This window comes from Mirounga angustirostris, unplaced genomic scaffold, assembly GCF_029215605.1.
Source record: "Mirounga angustirostris isolate CCGP_5_RB_7025 unplaced genomic scaffold, mMirAng1.0.hap1 SCAF_7, whole genome shotgun sequence".
NCBI classification, from domain to species: domain Eukaryota; kingdom Metazoa; phylum Chordata; class Mammalia; order Carnivora; family Phocidae; genus Mirounga; species Mirounga angustirostris.
This window is the reverse complement of record NW_026991715.1, coordinates 75638203-75652990: the sequence shown is the minus strand read 5'-3', so window position 1 is coordinate 75652990 and position 14788 is coordinate 75638203. Positions and strand designations below refer to the sequence as shown.

At 37.5% G+C, this 14788-nt stretch overlaps 1 protein-coding gene across 1 annotated transcript in view; it reads right to left on the bottom strand.

The window, feature by feature from the left end:
• ERAP2 (endoplasmic reticulum aminopeptidase 2) overlaps positions 1 to 14788 on the bottom strand; it is a 43724-nt gene that overhangs the window by 2537 nt on the left and 26399 nt on the right. Inside the window, exons 11-17 of the mRNA XM_045899162.3 lie at positions 13936 to 14015; positions 12744 to 12927; positions 6582 to 6738; positions 5927 to 6111; positions 3046 to 3207; positions 2388 to 2528; positions 5 to 86 (exon numbers count right to left, since the gene is read on the bottom strand). Of these exons, the coding sequence (XP_045755118.1) occupies positions 5 to 86; positions 2388 to 2528; positions 3046 to 3207; positions 5927 to 6111; positions 6582 to 6738; positions 12744 to 12927; positions 13936 to 14015 (991 nt within the window). The remainder of the gene's footprint in view (positions 1 to 4; positions 87 to 2387; positions 2529 to 3045; positions 3208 to 5926; positions 6112 to 6581; positions 6739 to 12743; positions 12928 to 13935; positions 14016 to 14788) is intronic.

The window sequence follows — 14788 nt, the reverse complement described above, 5'->3', positions numbered from 1 at the left end:
AAACCTCTTGCAACTCATCCTTGGAAGAGAAGTGAGATGTTGTGCCAGAGATGATCATTCTCATGGCATATGAGCCCAAGTCAAATCTGAAAATGAAAAGGAAACCCACAGATTTAAGTAATAGGAATACTGGCCTTATCTTTATGATATCATACGTTTTTAAAATATGACATTAATAACTATATGGTAAGCTTGTACATTAAAATATATTCTATTAATTACCCTAAGAATAACTTATTCATCCAGTAAAACCCCAAAGCTATAAAATGTATCACGTTTGACCACAAGATAAAAATGCAGACAAAGCCTTTTTAGGAACTGTAACTAGCTTATTCGGCAGTGTTTATGTTTAAATTTATGTTTACGCTCAAAGCAGCATTCTCTCTGTTTTTTTTTTTTTTTATTATGCACTCCATTGGTAAAGATTTTTTGCCCAAGAACTTCCCAAATATACATATTTCTATTTATGTATTATATGGATGTACTATGTTATAGGTTCAACAGAAAATATGGGGCGCCTGGGTGGCTCAGTTGGTTAAGCCACTGCCTTCGGCTCAGGTCATGATCCCAGGGTCCTGGGATCGAATCCCACATCGGGCTCCCGGCTCAGCGGGGAGCCTGCTTCTCCCTCTCCCACTCCCCCTGCTTGTGTTCCTGCTCTCGCTGTCTCTGTCTCTGTCAAATAAATAAATAAATAAAATCTTAAAAAAAAAAAAAAGAAAATGTAATAGCATAAGAACTAATATATGTAGTAATATGTTCTCCTTGCACTCTCATGTACTGTCTTGCACACTTCCCCATCCCATTTTGGAGATCCACTGCATTTATACCCTGAATTTTGTGGGGGGCAATGTTATTTAGTTGAACTCTTCATTTGCAGCCACAGAGCACATCCTTCACCCCAGTGTCTTATACAGAGAATTTATACCATATGTCAAAGGGATTCGTGCTGAAAAGCAGAGCACAGATAAATCCCAGAAATGATTCCAAGTCCAGGCTGTACACATGGTCAGGCAGGAGGATCATTTCCAGTGACAAAGGAAATCTATGGCATTGAAGAAAAAGTCTGTTCTTTTCAGGGGAGGGAACTGATAGTCATGCAAATGACCCAACAAATGATTCCAGTGATCTTTAAGGAAACACACACACACGCACACACATTATATACACACACACACACACACATATATACATATATATATTTTTTAAGCAGTTTCTAACTGGTCCCATGTGAATGTCAAACCCCTTAAAAGCCTGGGAGAAAGGTGAAAATGCTCTTTTTGCTTACACAAAGCTGTGGGGACTCTGAGTCCTTCATGGCTAACAAATGAGAGGGAAGAGAAACAGGGGATGACTGAAATCAAAGATACTAACTGACACTAAGATAAACAGAGCAGACTGCACAGCTCTCAGATTCAGGATATTTTCCATAGAGTTCGTAAGTGACATTTTGGTTTTGGATAAGGAATAGCTGAGCCCTTAGCAGGGGTTTGTTGAGAGAGAAAGCAATGCCATCCTGTACCTTCCAATGACGTCTAATCATTATTGATCCTTTATGGGGGATATTTTAGGCCCAGGAGCATGCTGGAGTGAGCTCTGGTTCTCCCAAGAGTTGAAACCCCAGAAAAGACTCAGAACTGATCGTGGTTTGAAGGGGCGGGAAGTAGGACTCCCAAACACTTCTGATCAGATTTCTTTCATCTCCTCTAAGCTCTCCACTGGGCCACTTCCACAGGGGAACTGAGCGGGGGGGGGGGGGGGGGGGGGGGGGGGGCGGGGCGGGGATTAGCTCTCATCAAAATTCCTGAAGCTCTCCATTAACAAAGCAAGCCAAATGTATTTGATGCACTATATATGGCTTCCCTGGATTCTTCTGGGCTGGTGCATGGGGCTGATGACTGGATTTTTTTTTAAAAGATTTTATTTATTTGACAGAGAGAGACACAGCGAGAGAGGGAACACAAGCAAGGGGAGGGAGAGGGAGAAGCAGGCTCCCTGCCGAGCAGGGAGCCCGATGTGGGGCTCGATGTGGGGCTCGATCCCAGGACCCTGGGATCATGACCTGAGCCGAAGGCAGACGCTTAACGATTGAGCCACCCAGGCGCCCCTGATGACTGGATTTAACTCATCTCACACTTACTCCCAGCAGTTCTTCTTTGCCTGGACTGAGTGAGAGAAATCTCTTTTCCACTCACTTCTCACTCCTCTCCTCACACCTGGACAGAGTAATTCAGGCTCTTAAGTTTTCAAACAAATAGAGTTCATCAAACTATTTGGGTAGAAATAGGATCATTTATATGCTTTGGGGGACACATCATTGTACTTGGTTTCAGGCGACTGAGCCATCTAGGTAGAAGAACATACACTGGATGTAAATGAATACCAACTTTTTTAGGAGATGGGTCCAATTTTCTCTTAAAAAATTCCAGGATAATTGCTGCCCCTTCGGATTTCTGGCGATCGCATAAAGAAGAAGGGACAACTCCTGTGTCTTGATGACTTCTCCTTCCATTCCTAGTTCAATTAATCTGAAGAAATAAAAACCATTTGACTTCTCATTGTATGTGTCATGTAATGGAAATTAACTCAGGCTACTGATATGTGAAGAGAATACAAGAGAAAGAGGCATGATAAAATTATAATTTACTAAAAACAGTAATAAATTCCTTATTGGCTAACATTTTTGATGTACCAGTTGAACTTTTAATTTTTTCTGGCAGTAATTTTGTTCACTTATTATTTCAAAGAACTTTAATTTCGCATTTTGTACAACATCTTATACACAAGAATGCATTCTTGTGATCATTTTTCTCCAAGGTTTTGAAAGTAAAATGTAACCATGTGTCCAATATCGGCCACCTGGTTAATAACTAGGAATATCTGTTTTTACCATTTGCATTATGTATTTTTTGGAAGTAAAATCAAAGCAAATCAAATCTTGATTCAATTCTTTTATGCCTTTGAAGTTGCTGGCCAATATTTTAGTGACTTCATTGAATTTGTATCAGTTTACTTTTAACAAGTTAGTTAAATTAATGCACTTACTTCATTAACTTTTCCTGATGTTTGCTGGTTGACAATGCATACAGAATTTTCTTTTTTTCAGCACCTGACATGGACAGTCCATATTGCTCTAAAAGGTAATTCCATCCTACTGTTGTCTGAGCACCCACAGAATACACAACCTTTAAAACATCTGATGGAATGCTGTAGTATGAAGAACAAAATGAAGAAAAAAGTCCTATGAAACAAAAAACCTTTTTTTCTTATTACAATTTTAAATTGCAATAACAGAATCACCCCTGAGTTATTTTCAGTAGTGTGTTAAACCCTTTTTTCTGTCAAACTTTTATAAAAATATTTTATGTAATTCTACTTTGCAAATTATTTGTGGAGTTTTTTTTCCTTAAGATTTATTTATTTTAGAAAGAGGCAGGGGTGGCCGGCAGAGGGAAAAGGAGACAAGCAGACTCCCCACCAAGCAGGGAGCCCTACACAGGGCTTGATCCCAGGACCCTGAGATTATGACCTGGGCGAAAATCAAAAGTCGGATGCTTAACTTATTGAGCCTCCCAGGCACCCTGTAGGGTTTTTTCCCCCCCATTGATGATAAAATATTAGCAAGGAGACTAATCATAAAATTTTGACTTACCCAGAGATGAAAATAGAAACTTTATAGAATCAATAAAAGAGATGATTTCTGACATATAAAAGTGTTGGTTTATATAGAATTCTAGAATTGAATAATCTGTATTGGTGCTATGTGATTTTTTTTATAAAACATGATTACTTGCTGCTTTAATATCACATTAAGAGTATTTTCTAATAGGACTGTCTGAGAGTCATCTGATTCTCTGGGTCTAGAAAATTGTTATTTAGCACAATTGATTAGGTTCAGTCATTTTATAATTTGTAAAACTGGCAAGATGTAATAATAAAATTATTTTCTGCCCACATAAAGAAGATACCACAATTTTGGGGTTTTATTGCCCTGTAGAATATTAACTAGTTTTGATTCCAATTTGGTCTGTGGTTTTTAATTCCAATATTGTTAGATCAGTAATAACTGATATTCATTTTGATGGCTCAGGAAAACCGCAACAGAGGCATAGGGATGGGGCAAGAAATTTGCATTTATCATGCAGTGACCATATGGTAGGGATTGTACGAGTCTCTATACATCGTATTTAACTGTCAAAGCTACCTAGTGAGATAGTTATTATCCTGATTTTTAAAAAGTGGAAATAAAGCTTGGAAGGTTAAGTAACTTGCACAAGGTGATATAATTAGCCATTCTGAAGATGGGATTTAAACCTATGATTCTAACGCTTGTATTATTTCCACTATATGTGCTTAAATATCCCAAGTGCCAGTTGAATCACGTAACAAAGATTAAGCAATTAAATTATAATCTACTTGTTTTGATTTTAGTATATGTACTGTAAAAATTTATGAAAATTGATAACAAATCACACTGTAGTTCCTTGAAGGTAGGGCACATAGTTGTTTTGTTGACTATTTTATTCTTGGTACCTACAAGCAGTGCCTGGTTCACAGGGAACATGCAAAGAATTATATTTTGAGTACACAAATGAATGAAGTTATTAATCTATGTAAGAAGATTCTTCATTAGGATTACTACTAGTGGTCTTGAAGTTTAGGGGAAAAACCTATGATATTTAATTATGTATTAATGGATTATAAGCATAAATGAGCTTTATAATTTCATAAGTATAGCATCCAATTAAACTTGTTGCACTCTCATATCTAACCTAGAGGGGTGTTGCTGCAGGTAAGATCATCCCTCTTGTAACAAGCATAAAGATGGAATAATATCTCCTTATGTTAGAGGGCAGCAGGATGTTTACATTTTAGCCCCACTCCTACCACCCAGTCAAACATGAACAAAAAGAAGAGAAAAACAGAGCTAAAAGATCCTTTTCCTAAAACTGATTTTTGGCTCAAATCACAACGACCAGAAAAGTACAAAGAAGAATGCTAGAATTAATGTTTCTAAAAAGAAGAATTCAAGAAAGGATTTCAATAAGCTCACCGAGATTCATTTAAATGGAGAGACATTATGATAGCTTATCAGCAATCTGGCACAGGAAAAATGGACACCATTACATTACACAGTACCAAAATTGTGAATTTTTTTCTTCAGTTTTAAGGAATGAATTTTCCTTGATTCACATACAGGTTTGATTTCTCAAAACATCCAACTCTAGAGTGAGAGTTTTAACGACAATGATATAAAATCATGTGTTGGGCAGAAATCAAGGCTTACGTTGAAAAGATTGTGGCATCTGTTAGTATTTCTGGATTGTAACTGCTAAACTGAACTGCAACATAATCCATGTGATCACTGGGCATCTTCCTGATTGTAATAACCACCAGAATCCATTTTGCCACCATATACACACTTTTGATGGCCCAAGTCATCGGTTTACCATCAAATACGAAATTTGGGGTCAAAATTCGGGTCTGTGGTATTGGGTAATGAAGTAGTAAATAGACTTTTTAAAAAGGTATCCTCTCCTTTTTTTTAAAAAAAAAACAAGTTTTAACAAATTATTGCTGATGTTTTGACTGCATGTACATTCACATTGCTTTTTATCTTTAAAAGACATCACTTTTGGAGCTTGGGCACCCCCCCACTGCAACTTCTACCCTCTCGCTTTCTGTTACCATGCCAATGGTTATTAGCTCTCCCACTAAAGGGACCTAAACCTCACTTCCCACAAAATCTATTGAGCACTTACTATATGGGAGCATGAAACAATGGTTTGTAATTCCCAGCATGGCTTTCCCCTACCCAGCCCCCCACCATCCTCACTGAAAGGTTTTAGATCTAATGTCTTGCTTGATCAAAGACTTTTGCATCAAAGTGAAAGGAACAAAGAACAGGACAGATGTCTAGATTTACTTTAATTTTCCACTGGATTCCATCCACTGAGAGAAGAGTTCAGTTGCCTTCTGGATGCAAGGAGCATGGTTCAGGTAACAGGCCAGTTTTAAGATGGTTGATCGAAGCATCCTGTCCCAGACAGAGCCCTTGTCACTCCAGCTTTGCGTGTCAATCACTGGCTTAAAATATCGGAGAATGTAATGCTGCAGAAAGCACAGGATGATTTACAGAGAGGCTAAATTTAGTACTTACCACAGCTCTTACCCATTGAAAGGGGTCAACTTTAAACTGTCTGCATGAATCTTCCCCAAACACAGAATTATTTGTATTTTTCTCCTCATTTTCTGGGCCCCACCTACCATACTTAAATGGAGTTTTTACATTAAAAATAGGATTTAATTTCCTATCTGAGGGGTGAATATCAATTGACAAAAGATAAAAATCACATTTAGGAGGAATATTTTGCTCATGATCCTGATGGGATCTTCTTAGGTTGGTGATGACAAGGAGCGAGGATTTCCAACAATTCAGAGCAGTGGTCTTGACTGTGCCATCAGCCAGTTCCCTCGGCTTCTTAAAGATTTATCCCCAGGAGGTCACACAAACAGACCAAGACTCACCCATCCTCCAGACACTCTGTTTACTTAGTGAATTTTCTGGAAGTGATACAAACCTTGAGGTTTTCCGTGACATCTGAAACATTCTTTCTGTCCATCATGTGGTAAAACAATTCTAAGTATTCCAGACCTTTGAGAAGTGCGGGGATGCTTGCTTCATGTTGGAGATAGCGAGTCAGGTCAAGGGCTTTGTCTAGGGTCAACCTTCCTGCACTGAGGGACGAAACAAGTTATTGTTGGTTTGTACGTATCTTATAGTTCTTAATATTCTTAATATGAACACAAATATGATCTAGAGAGCAATAACAGGAGCAGTTCATTATAGCTAGACCATTGGGTTTAAGTCCTATTTCTGCCACTGACTAGCTGTATGATCTTGGGCAAATTACCGAACCTCTCCGGGCCTCAGTTTCATGCCCTGTACATGAAGATAATATTAGTATCTTCTACTGTTGTAAGTATCAAATGACTTCATATGTGTAGAGTGCTTAGAGTCATCCCTAGCACACAGTAAGAGCTTTATAAATGAAATATTAGCTAATATTAATATTTAGTACCAAATAATATCAAGGTTTTCATATGTTATGTCGTTCTCTAATTGTTTCATTTGTGGATTTGAATTGCTCCTCCAAGTGAATTTGGAACTTTGAGGACAGGGGCTGTGTCTTTTCTTTTTTTAATGTCCCTCCTAGAGCCTAACAGAGAAGTAGTGATTATTCCGAGTGGGACAAAAAAAGTACTTTCATCCTTTTTTAGAATCTATTTAGATCCTAAGTTATATGCCTTCTCTGTATTTTCTTTTTAATGAGAAGAACAAACAACAAAACTATTATTCTGAATACCAAAACATTAGGGCCTCTTCTGCCGAGGAAATAAACCATTATATTGTCATTTTTGCAAAGTGGTTCTCACATGTGTTTGACAGGACTTGTGTCTGCACATGGTCTGTAAGCTATTATTGTCAGCATCCGACTCCCAGATTAAGCATAATAGTTTGATATGGAAACAGATTCCAGAACAAAGGACGTCTCTGTTGAATTTTTCATTAACCTAATGTGCTACCTCCTTGGGGTTTTTAAAATGTTCAATTCTTATCTAAAAAGAGGGAACTGAAACTAGAAAGAAGTGAAATTAAAAAGAACCAACTTTTGTCTGTGACTTTACTCTTCTTAAACACAATGATACACTGCTTTAAAACAGACTTATGGAAAAATTTCCACAATTTTTTTCTGAAGACGGAGCGCTAAACCATATGCACTCTGATTCTACGGTTTCCTGTATTTTTAAATGTATTAATCTACCAAATGTCACGATTCCTTCCCATATGTGTGTCATAATGTACAGTGCTGCTGATACCCTAGAGGATTAGCAACAGGAAAAACTAGGTAAAATATCCTCTTCAAAACACAATGTCTTAAACAATTTATATTAAATAATACTAATAATACCAACAGTTAACATTTATTGAACAGGTACTGTGCTTAGTGCTTTATCGGCATTATCTTATGCAATCCTTGAAACAAGCCTTTATATTAGATATTATTATTTAAAGCTGGAATTTTAAAGACTAGAGAAGTTTTAAAGACTAGACAATTTAGGCTTGAAATGTTTAGATAATTTGCCCAAGGTCAAACAAAAATTGAAGAGGTAATACTTGAGTCATCTATTTTAAACCAAAATTTGTACTCTTAATTAACTTCATTAACCTGTCCACCTAGTGAAGAAATATTATTGTTTTCCACTGATTCATTAATAACTGTAGGGTTCCTTCTGCTAAATTTAGACAACCCATAAATTTATTGGCTAGAAAGAGCAAAAAAGATTTTGCAACTACTTGAAAGATTGGCTTTCATTTGCTAAATTGTCAATATTCTTCAGTGTTCGTATTCTTACATTTTTAATCTATCTTCTCTGCAATCTACTCAGAGCTTCTCCTTTGAGCAGACAGACCTCCTTCAATGAACCGTGGCCTACTTCTCACCTAGTCTATCAAGTGTCCATCCACTCAGATGTGGGATGGCCACATCCTGGCCAATCCTGGCCTCCAATGTGCTCTGCTACCAGTGTTCCTGAGACATGTGGGGCTGAGGATTAAGCTTTCAATCTCTCCTTTTCTCCTAACTAGAGATTCTGTAGTTGTACGGAGAAGCTTCTCCTGAAAGGTGTCCTGCTGGTTACTCTCACTCAGTTTGACCTAGATAAACATCTGAAAGGAAATAATATGTCACACTGCATAAAATGAATATAGTAATTCTCAGAATAGGAAAAGCTTACAATGCACAATACTCCACCTGATCCCCAATTTTTTTTCCATTGGTGATCTTGTGACCTGATTTAGTCTACATATTATTCTGCTGATAATCAATGAGAAAAGAAAGAAAACACTTTGTCTTTCCAGGAAAGTCTAAGGAGGAATATACAAAAGTAGCCAATTCCTCCTTCATTTCCCTTTCAATTTCATATTTCTTCAGTGTGAACAAAGGAACGAATGGATTGTGCACTAGATTTAACATTTAAAATCATAAAGGTTAAGACTATATTACACTTGACTGTAAAGATGAAAATTATAATAGATTTTATAAAGAAGAAAAGAGAAATGACCCAAATAAATAAAATCATGAATGAAAGAAGAGAGATCACAACCAACACCAAAGAAATACAAACAATTATAAGAACATATCATGAGCAACTATATGCCAGCAAATTAGATAAGCTGGAAGAAATGGATGCATTCCTAGAGATGTATAAACTATCAAAACTGAGCCAGGAAGAAATAGAAAACCTGAACAGACCTATAACCACTAAGGAAATTGAAGCAGTAATCAAAAATCTCCCAACAAACAAGAGCCCAGGGCCAGATGGCTTCCCAGGGAAATTCTACCAAACATTTAAAAAAGAATTAATACCTTTTCTTCTGAAACTGTTCCAAAAAATAGAAATGGAAGGAAAACTTCCAAACTCATTTTATGAGGCCACCATTACCTTGATCCCCAAACCAGAAAAAGACCCCATCAAAAAGGAGAATTAGAGACCAATATCCCTGATGAACATGGATGCAAAAATTCTCACCAAAATACTAGCCAATAGGATCCAACAGTACATTAAAAGGATTATTCACCACGACCAAGTGGGATTTATTCCTGGCCTGCAAGGTTGGTTCAACATCCACAAATCAATCACTGTGATACAATACATTAATGAAAGAAAGAACAAGAATCATATGATCCTCTCAATAGATGCAGAAAAAGCATTTGACAAAGTACAGCATCCTTTCTTGATCAAAACTCTTCAGAGTATAGGGATAGAGGATACATACCTCAATATCATGAAAGCCATCTATGAAAAACCCACAGCAAGTATCATTCTCAATGGGGAAAAACTGAGAGCTTTTCCCCTATGGTCAGGAACACAACAGGGATGTCCACTATCACCACTGCTATTCAACATAGTACTAGAAGTCCTAGGCACAGCAATCAGACAACAAAAAGAAATAAAAGGCATCCAAATCATCAAAGAAGAAGTCAAACTCTCACTCTTTGCAGATGATATGATACTTTATGTGGAAAACCCAAAAGACTCCACCCCAAAACTGCTAGAACTCATATAGGAATTCAGTAAAGTGGCAGGATATAAAATCAATGCACAGAAATCAGTGGCATTCCTATACACCACCACCAAGACAGAAGAAAGAGAAATTAAGGAGTCAATTCCATTTATAATTGCACCGCAAACCATAAGATACCTAGGAATAAATCTAACCAAAGAGGCAAAGAATCTGTACTCAGAAAACTATAAAATACTCATGAAAGAAATTGAAGAAGACACAAAGAAATGGAAAAAGATTCCATGCTCATGGATTGGAAGAGCAAAGATTGTGAAGATGTCAATGCTACCTAGAGCAATCTATACATTTAATGAAATCCCTATCAAAATACCATCAACTTTTTTCAATGAAATGGAACAAATAATCCTAAAATTTGTATGGAACCAGGAAAGACCCCGAATAGCCAGAGGAATGTTGAAAAAGAAAATCAAAGCTGGTGACATCACAATTCCAGTCCTCAAGCTCTATTACAAAGCCGTAATCATCAAGACAGTATGGTACTGGCACAAAAACAGACACATAGATCAATGGAACAGAATAGAGAGCCCAGAAACGGACCCTTAACTCTATGGTCAACTAATCTTCGACAAAGCAGGGAAGAATGTCCAATGGAAAAAAGACAGTCTCTTCAACAAATGGTGTTGGGAAAATTGGACAGCCATATGCAGAAGAATAAAACTGGACCATTTCTTTATACCACACACAAAAATAGACTCCAAATGGTTGAAAGACCTAAATGTGAGACAGAGTCCATCAAAATCCTAAAGGAGAACACAGCAGCAACCTCTTCGACCTCAGCCACAGCAACTTCTCCCTAGAAACATTGCCAAAGGCAAGGGAAGCAAGGGCAAAAATGAACTATTGGGACTTCATCAAGATAAAAAGCTTTTGCACGGCAGAAGAAACAATCAACAAAGCCAAAAGACAACCGACAGAATGGGAGAAGATATTTGCAAATGACATATCAGATAAAGGGCTAGTATCCAAAATCTATAAAGAACTTATCAAACTCAACACCCAAAGAACAGATAATCCAATCAAGAAATGGGCAGAAGACATGTACAGACATTTTTCCAAAAAAGATATCCAAATGGCCAACAGACACATGAAAAAGTGCTCAACATTGCTCAGCATCAGGGAAATCCAAATCAAAACCTCAGTGAGATACCACCTCACACCAGTCAGAATGGCTAAAATTAACAAGTCAGGAAATGAAAGATGTTGGCGGGGATGCGGAGAAAGGGGAACCCTCCTACACTGTTGGTGGGAATGCAAGCTGGGGCAGCCACTCTGGAAAACAGTATGGAGGTTCCTCAAAAAGTTGAAAATAGAGCTACCACATGACCCAGCAATTGCACTACTGGGTATTTACCCCAAAGATACAAATGTAGGGATCCGAAGGGGTATGTGCACCCCGATGTTTATAACAGCAATGTCCACAATAGCCAAACTATGGAAAGAGCCCAGATGTCCATGGACAGATGAATGGATAAAGAAGAGGTGGTATATATATACAATGGAATATTATGCAGTCATTAAAAGGAATGAAATCTTGCCATTTGCAGCGATGTGGATGCAACTGGAGGGTATTATGCGGAGCGAAATAAGTCAGTCAGAGAAAGACATGTATCATATGATCTCACTGATAGGAGGAATTCTTAATCTCAGGAAACGAACTGAGGGTTGCTGGAGTGGTGGGGGGTGGGAGGATTGGGGCGGCTGGGTGATAGACATTGGGGAGGGTATGTGCTATGGTGAGCGCTGTGAATTGTGGAGGACTATTGAATCACAGACCTGTACCTCTGAAACAAATAATACATTATATGTTAAAAAAAAAAGAAAATAGTAGGAAGGGAAAAATTGAAGGTGGGGAAATCGGAGGGGGAGATGAACCATGAGAGACTATGGACTCTGAGAAACAAACTGAGGGTTCTAGAGGGGAGGAGGGGTGGGAGGATGGGTTAGCCTGGTGATGGGTATTAAAGAGGGCACGTATTGAATGGAGTACTGGGTGTTACAGGCAAACAATGAATCATGGAACACTACATCAAAAACTAATGATGTAATGTATGGTGATTAACATAACAATAAATTTTTTTTTAAAAAGACTATATTGCACTTTTTGTTCAACAGATTACATAGGTATTTGGTGAAACCACAAGCTACTCACCTAAATTTTAAACCTGGAGTCAAAAGCTTAAATGCTTAAATGCTCAACCTAAGTGAGTGAAACAGGCCACTCATGTACCATTTGGGACTTTGGTGCATGGGACAGTGAAGGCCTGGCTTCAGGAAGGATCTGCCACTGCACCCTCCTCTATGTGGAAATGAAGGTCCACAGTTGCCACATCTTCTCACTTTCAAAAGAGACTCCAGAAGTCAGGATTTGTATATAAATTTCCCCACATTTTAAAATGTCAGATTACATGTTTAAATACTGTATGGGTCAAAACACCTTATCAGTAGGTAGGCTTTGGTCTAAGTGGCCAGTATTTGACCTTCATTCAGATCCATCTCATACAAATGACCAACACTGAATATTTAATTTTGAAATCTAGCATATCTGGTTATGAATAAGTTATTTCCTGTGAAATCAGATGAAATTTTGCATTACCTTACTAGCTGAAATGCATCATGAATCAGACCTAGTCTGTCCTTAGGTCTGAGAAGTGTGTGGTTCTGATTCAGCTGTGTAATAAGTTGGTCCCATCCGTGCCCCTCATAGTGGACAATGTAGTAGCCATTTGAGTCCACATTGAATTTCACCCAACTGGTATTTTCAGATAATTCCAGAGTATCTAGGAGGAGGAAATTGGCATAGCATTTTGTTATCAGCATACATACCAGGACATCTCCAAAACTGTTAGTTCTCATGCTATTACTAATTAATCAGTGGGAAGACACAAAGTTTTGAGAGAATCATTATGATATTCATTTTCATAGTCTACTGAATGGATCTTTTTGTGGATTATGGTCTTATTAAATTGACAAATAAGTTAATTCATAGGAAAAGGGCTGCTAAATTTGTTCTCAAAAGCAGTCTCTGCAGGTCTAAGAGTCCCAGTTAACCAGATGATAAGCATGATTGGAATTTGACTTAATTCATTTGTGGCCTTGTTACTGGTCACTGAAATATGCATATGTAAATAGATGATCCATTGGTCTAGTCCTCATTTTGGATGAAATAAGGATTCCAGGTTGAACATGACATTATGATGGAAACCCTCTCACATTTCAGTGAGGTGTTCAAAAGAGAAATTAAAATTATATTATATATTTTTAATATGACAGACACTATACAATGTGGTAAAAATAACATTATCATATTCTCTCAATAGTTCTGTGAGACCTAGTCCCCATTCAAAATAAGATGAGAAAATTGAAGCTCAGGAGGAGTAAAGAAATTTTCTTGGGGTCACACATCTAATAGGTGACATAGTGAGGAGTTGAATCCAGGGCCAATTCGTTCCAAAGTGCATGCTTTTTTCCAATACATATTTTTGCCTTGTGGCATAAGCATTGGGTTAGTAGTTTTTAAGAGATATAAGATAGAAAGCCATCATTTCTTGATATAAATACAAGCCTATCTCTAAATGCTAAAAGCACAAAGGAAACTTCCCACTGAATAGAAAATTCAAATTTTCCAACTAAAGGGCTCTTTTAGTAACTAATAAATGGAGAAATAAGAACTTCCCCGAATATGAATCTTTTATTATGAGATTTACTTATAGTACCTTTCCTCCAAATAACCCAGAACATGTTTAATTTCAGAATTGAAACACCTGTTTGGCTAATGAGTTCATTACCTGTCCTTGATTTTAGAACATGTCTATGGATCACATTAGAGGAACTCGTGGAGTAGGTCAGTGGAATATGCCAGAGGTACCTATGTCAGAAAATAGAGATTGTTACAGACTAAATGAATGGCCCTTTTACTGTTCACACTGTTAGACTCGGATAGGCTGTAAAAGGCACCTAATGGCCCATCTTTCACACCTTCAGTGGCCTTATAAATTTTACAGGCTAAGACTTGCAGATCCTTGAGTATGCAAAAATTCTTCCATATGATTATATGTATACCTAGTTGAGCTCTGTCACAATTATCTGTGCCACCGCTGTCCAAATCTCATACCACAAATTCTGCTGATTGTTTTCTTCTAAGCAAGAGAAAAAAAAATCCAATCTTCCTTTCATATTTCCAAAAACTCTGGCGGCCTGATATTAATTCAAATAACCAAAGAAAACTTCAAGAAAAGCCTCAAGAGATAAAGATCTGACCTCAGTATGATTTCCACTTATCTTTTTGTTCAACAAAGCCACCCACACCCAACGCCTGCACTGGTAAGTAACTGTAAGTGGTCACCAAAGCCACAGTCTAGGATCTGTAGATCAGCCAAGTCCAGGGAGCAGAAAAGCAGAATGGATTGGAAGAAAAGACCAATTTCAATGGTACTCTGGTTACTTTTCAAATGTTATTTACTACAGTAAATAACAGAAATCAGCTAGTGTTTTTTTGACTTGCTAACAGGTTCTAGAATTCATTTCTTCTATCACACCAAGCCATATTAGCTATAGTAATCATGCACATGTAAAATGATGTGCTTGAAAATACCAACAGGTATAAAACAGAAAGAGGAATAACTGAGAATGTACCTATTG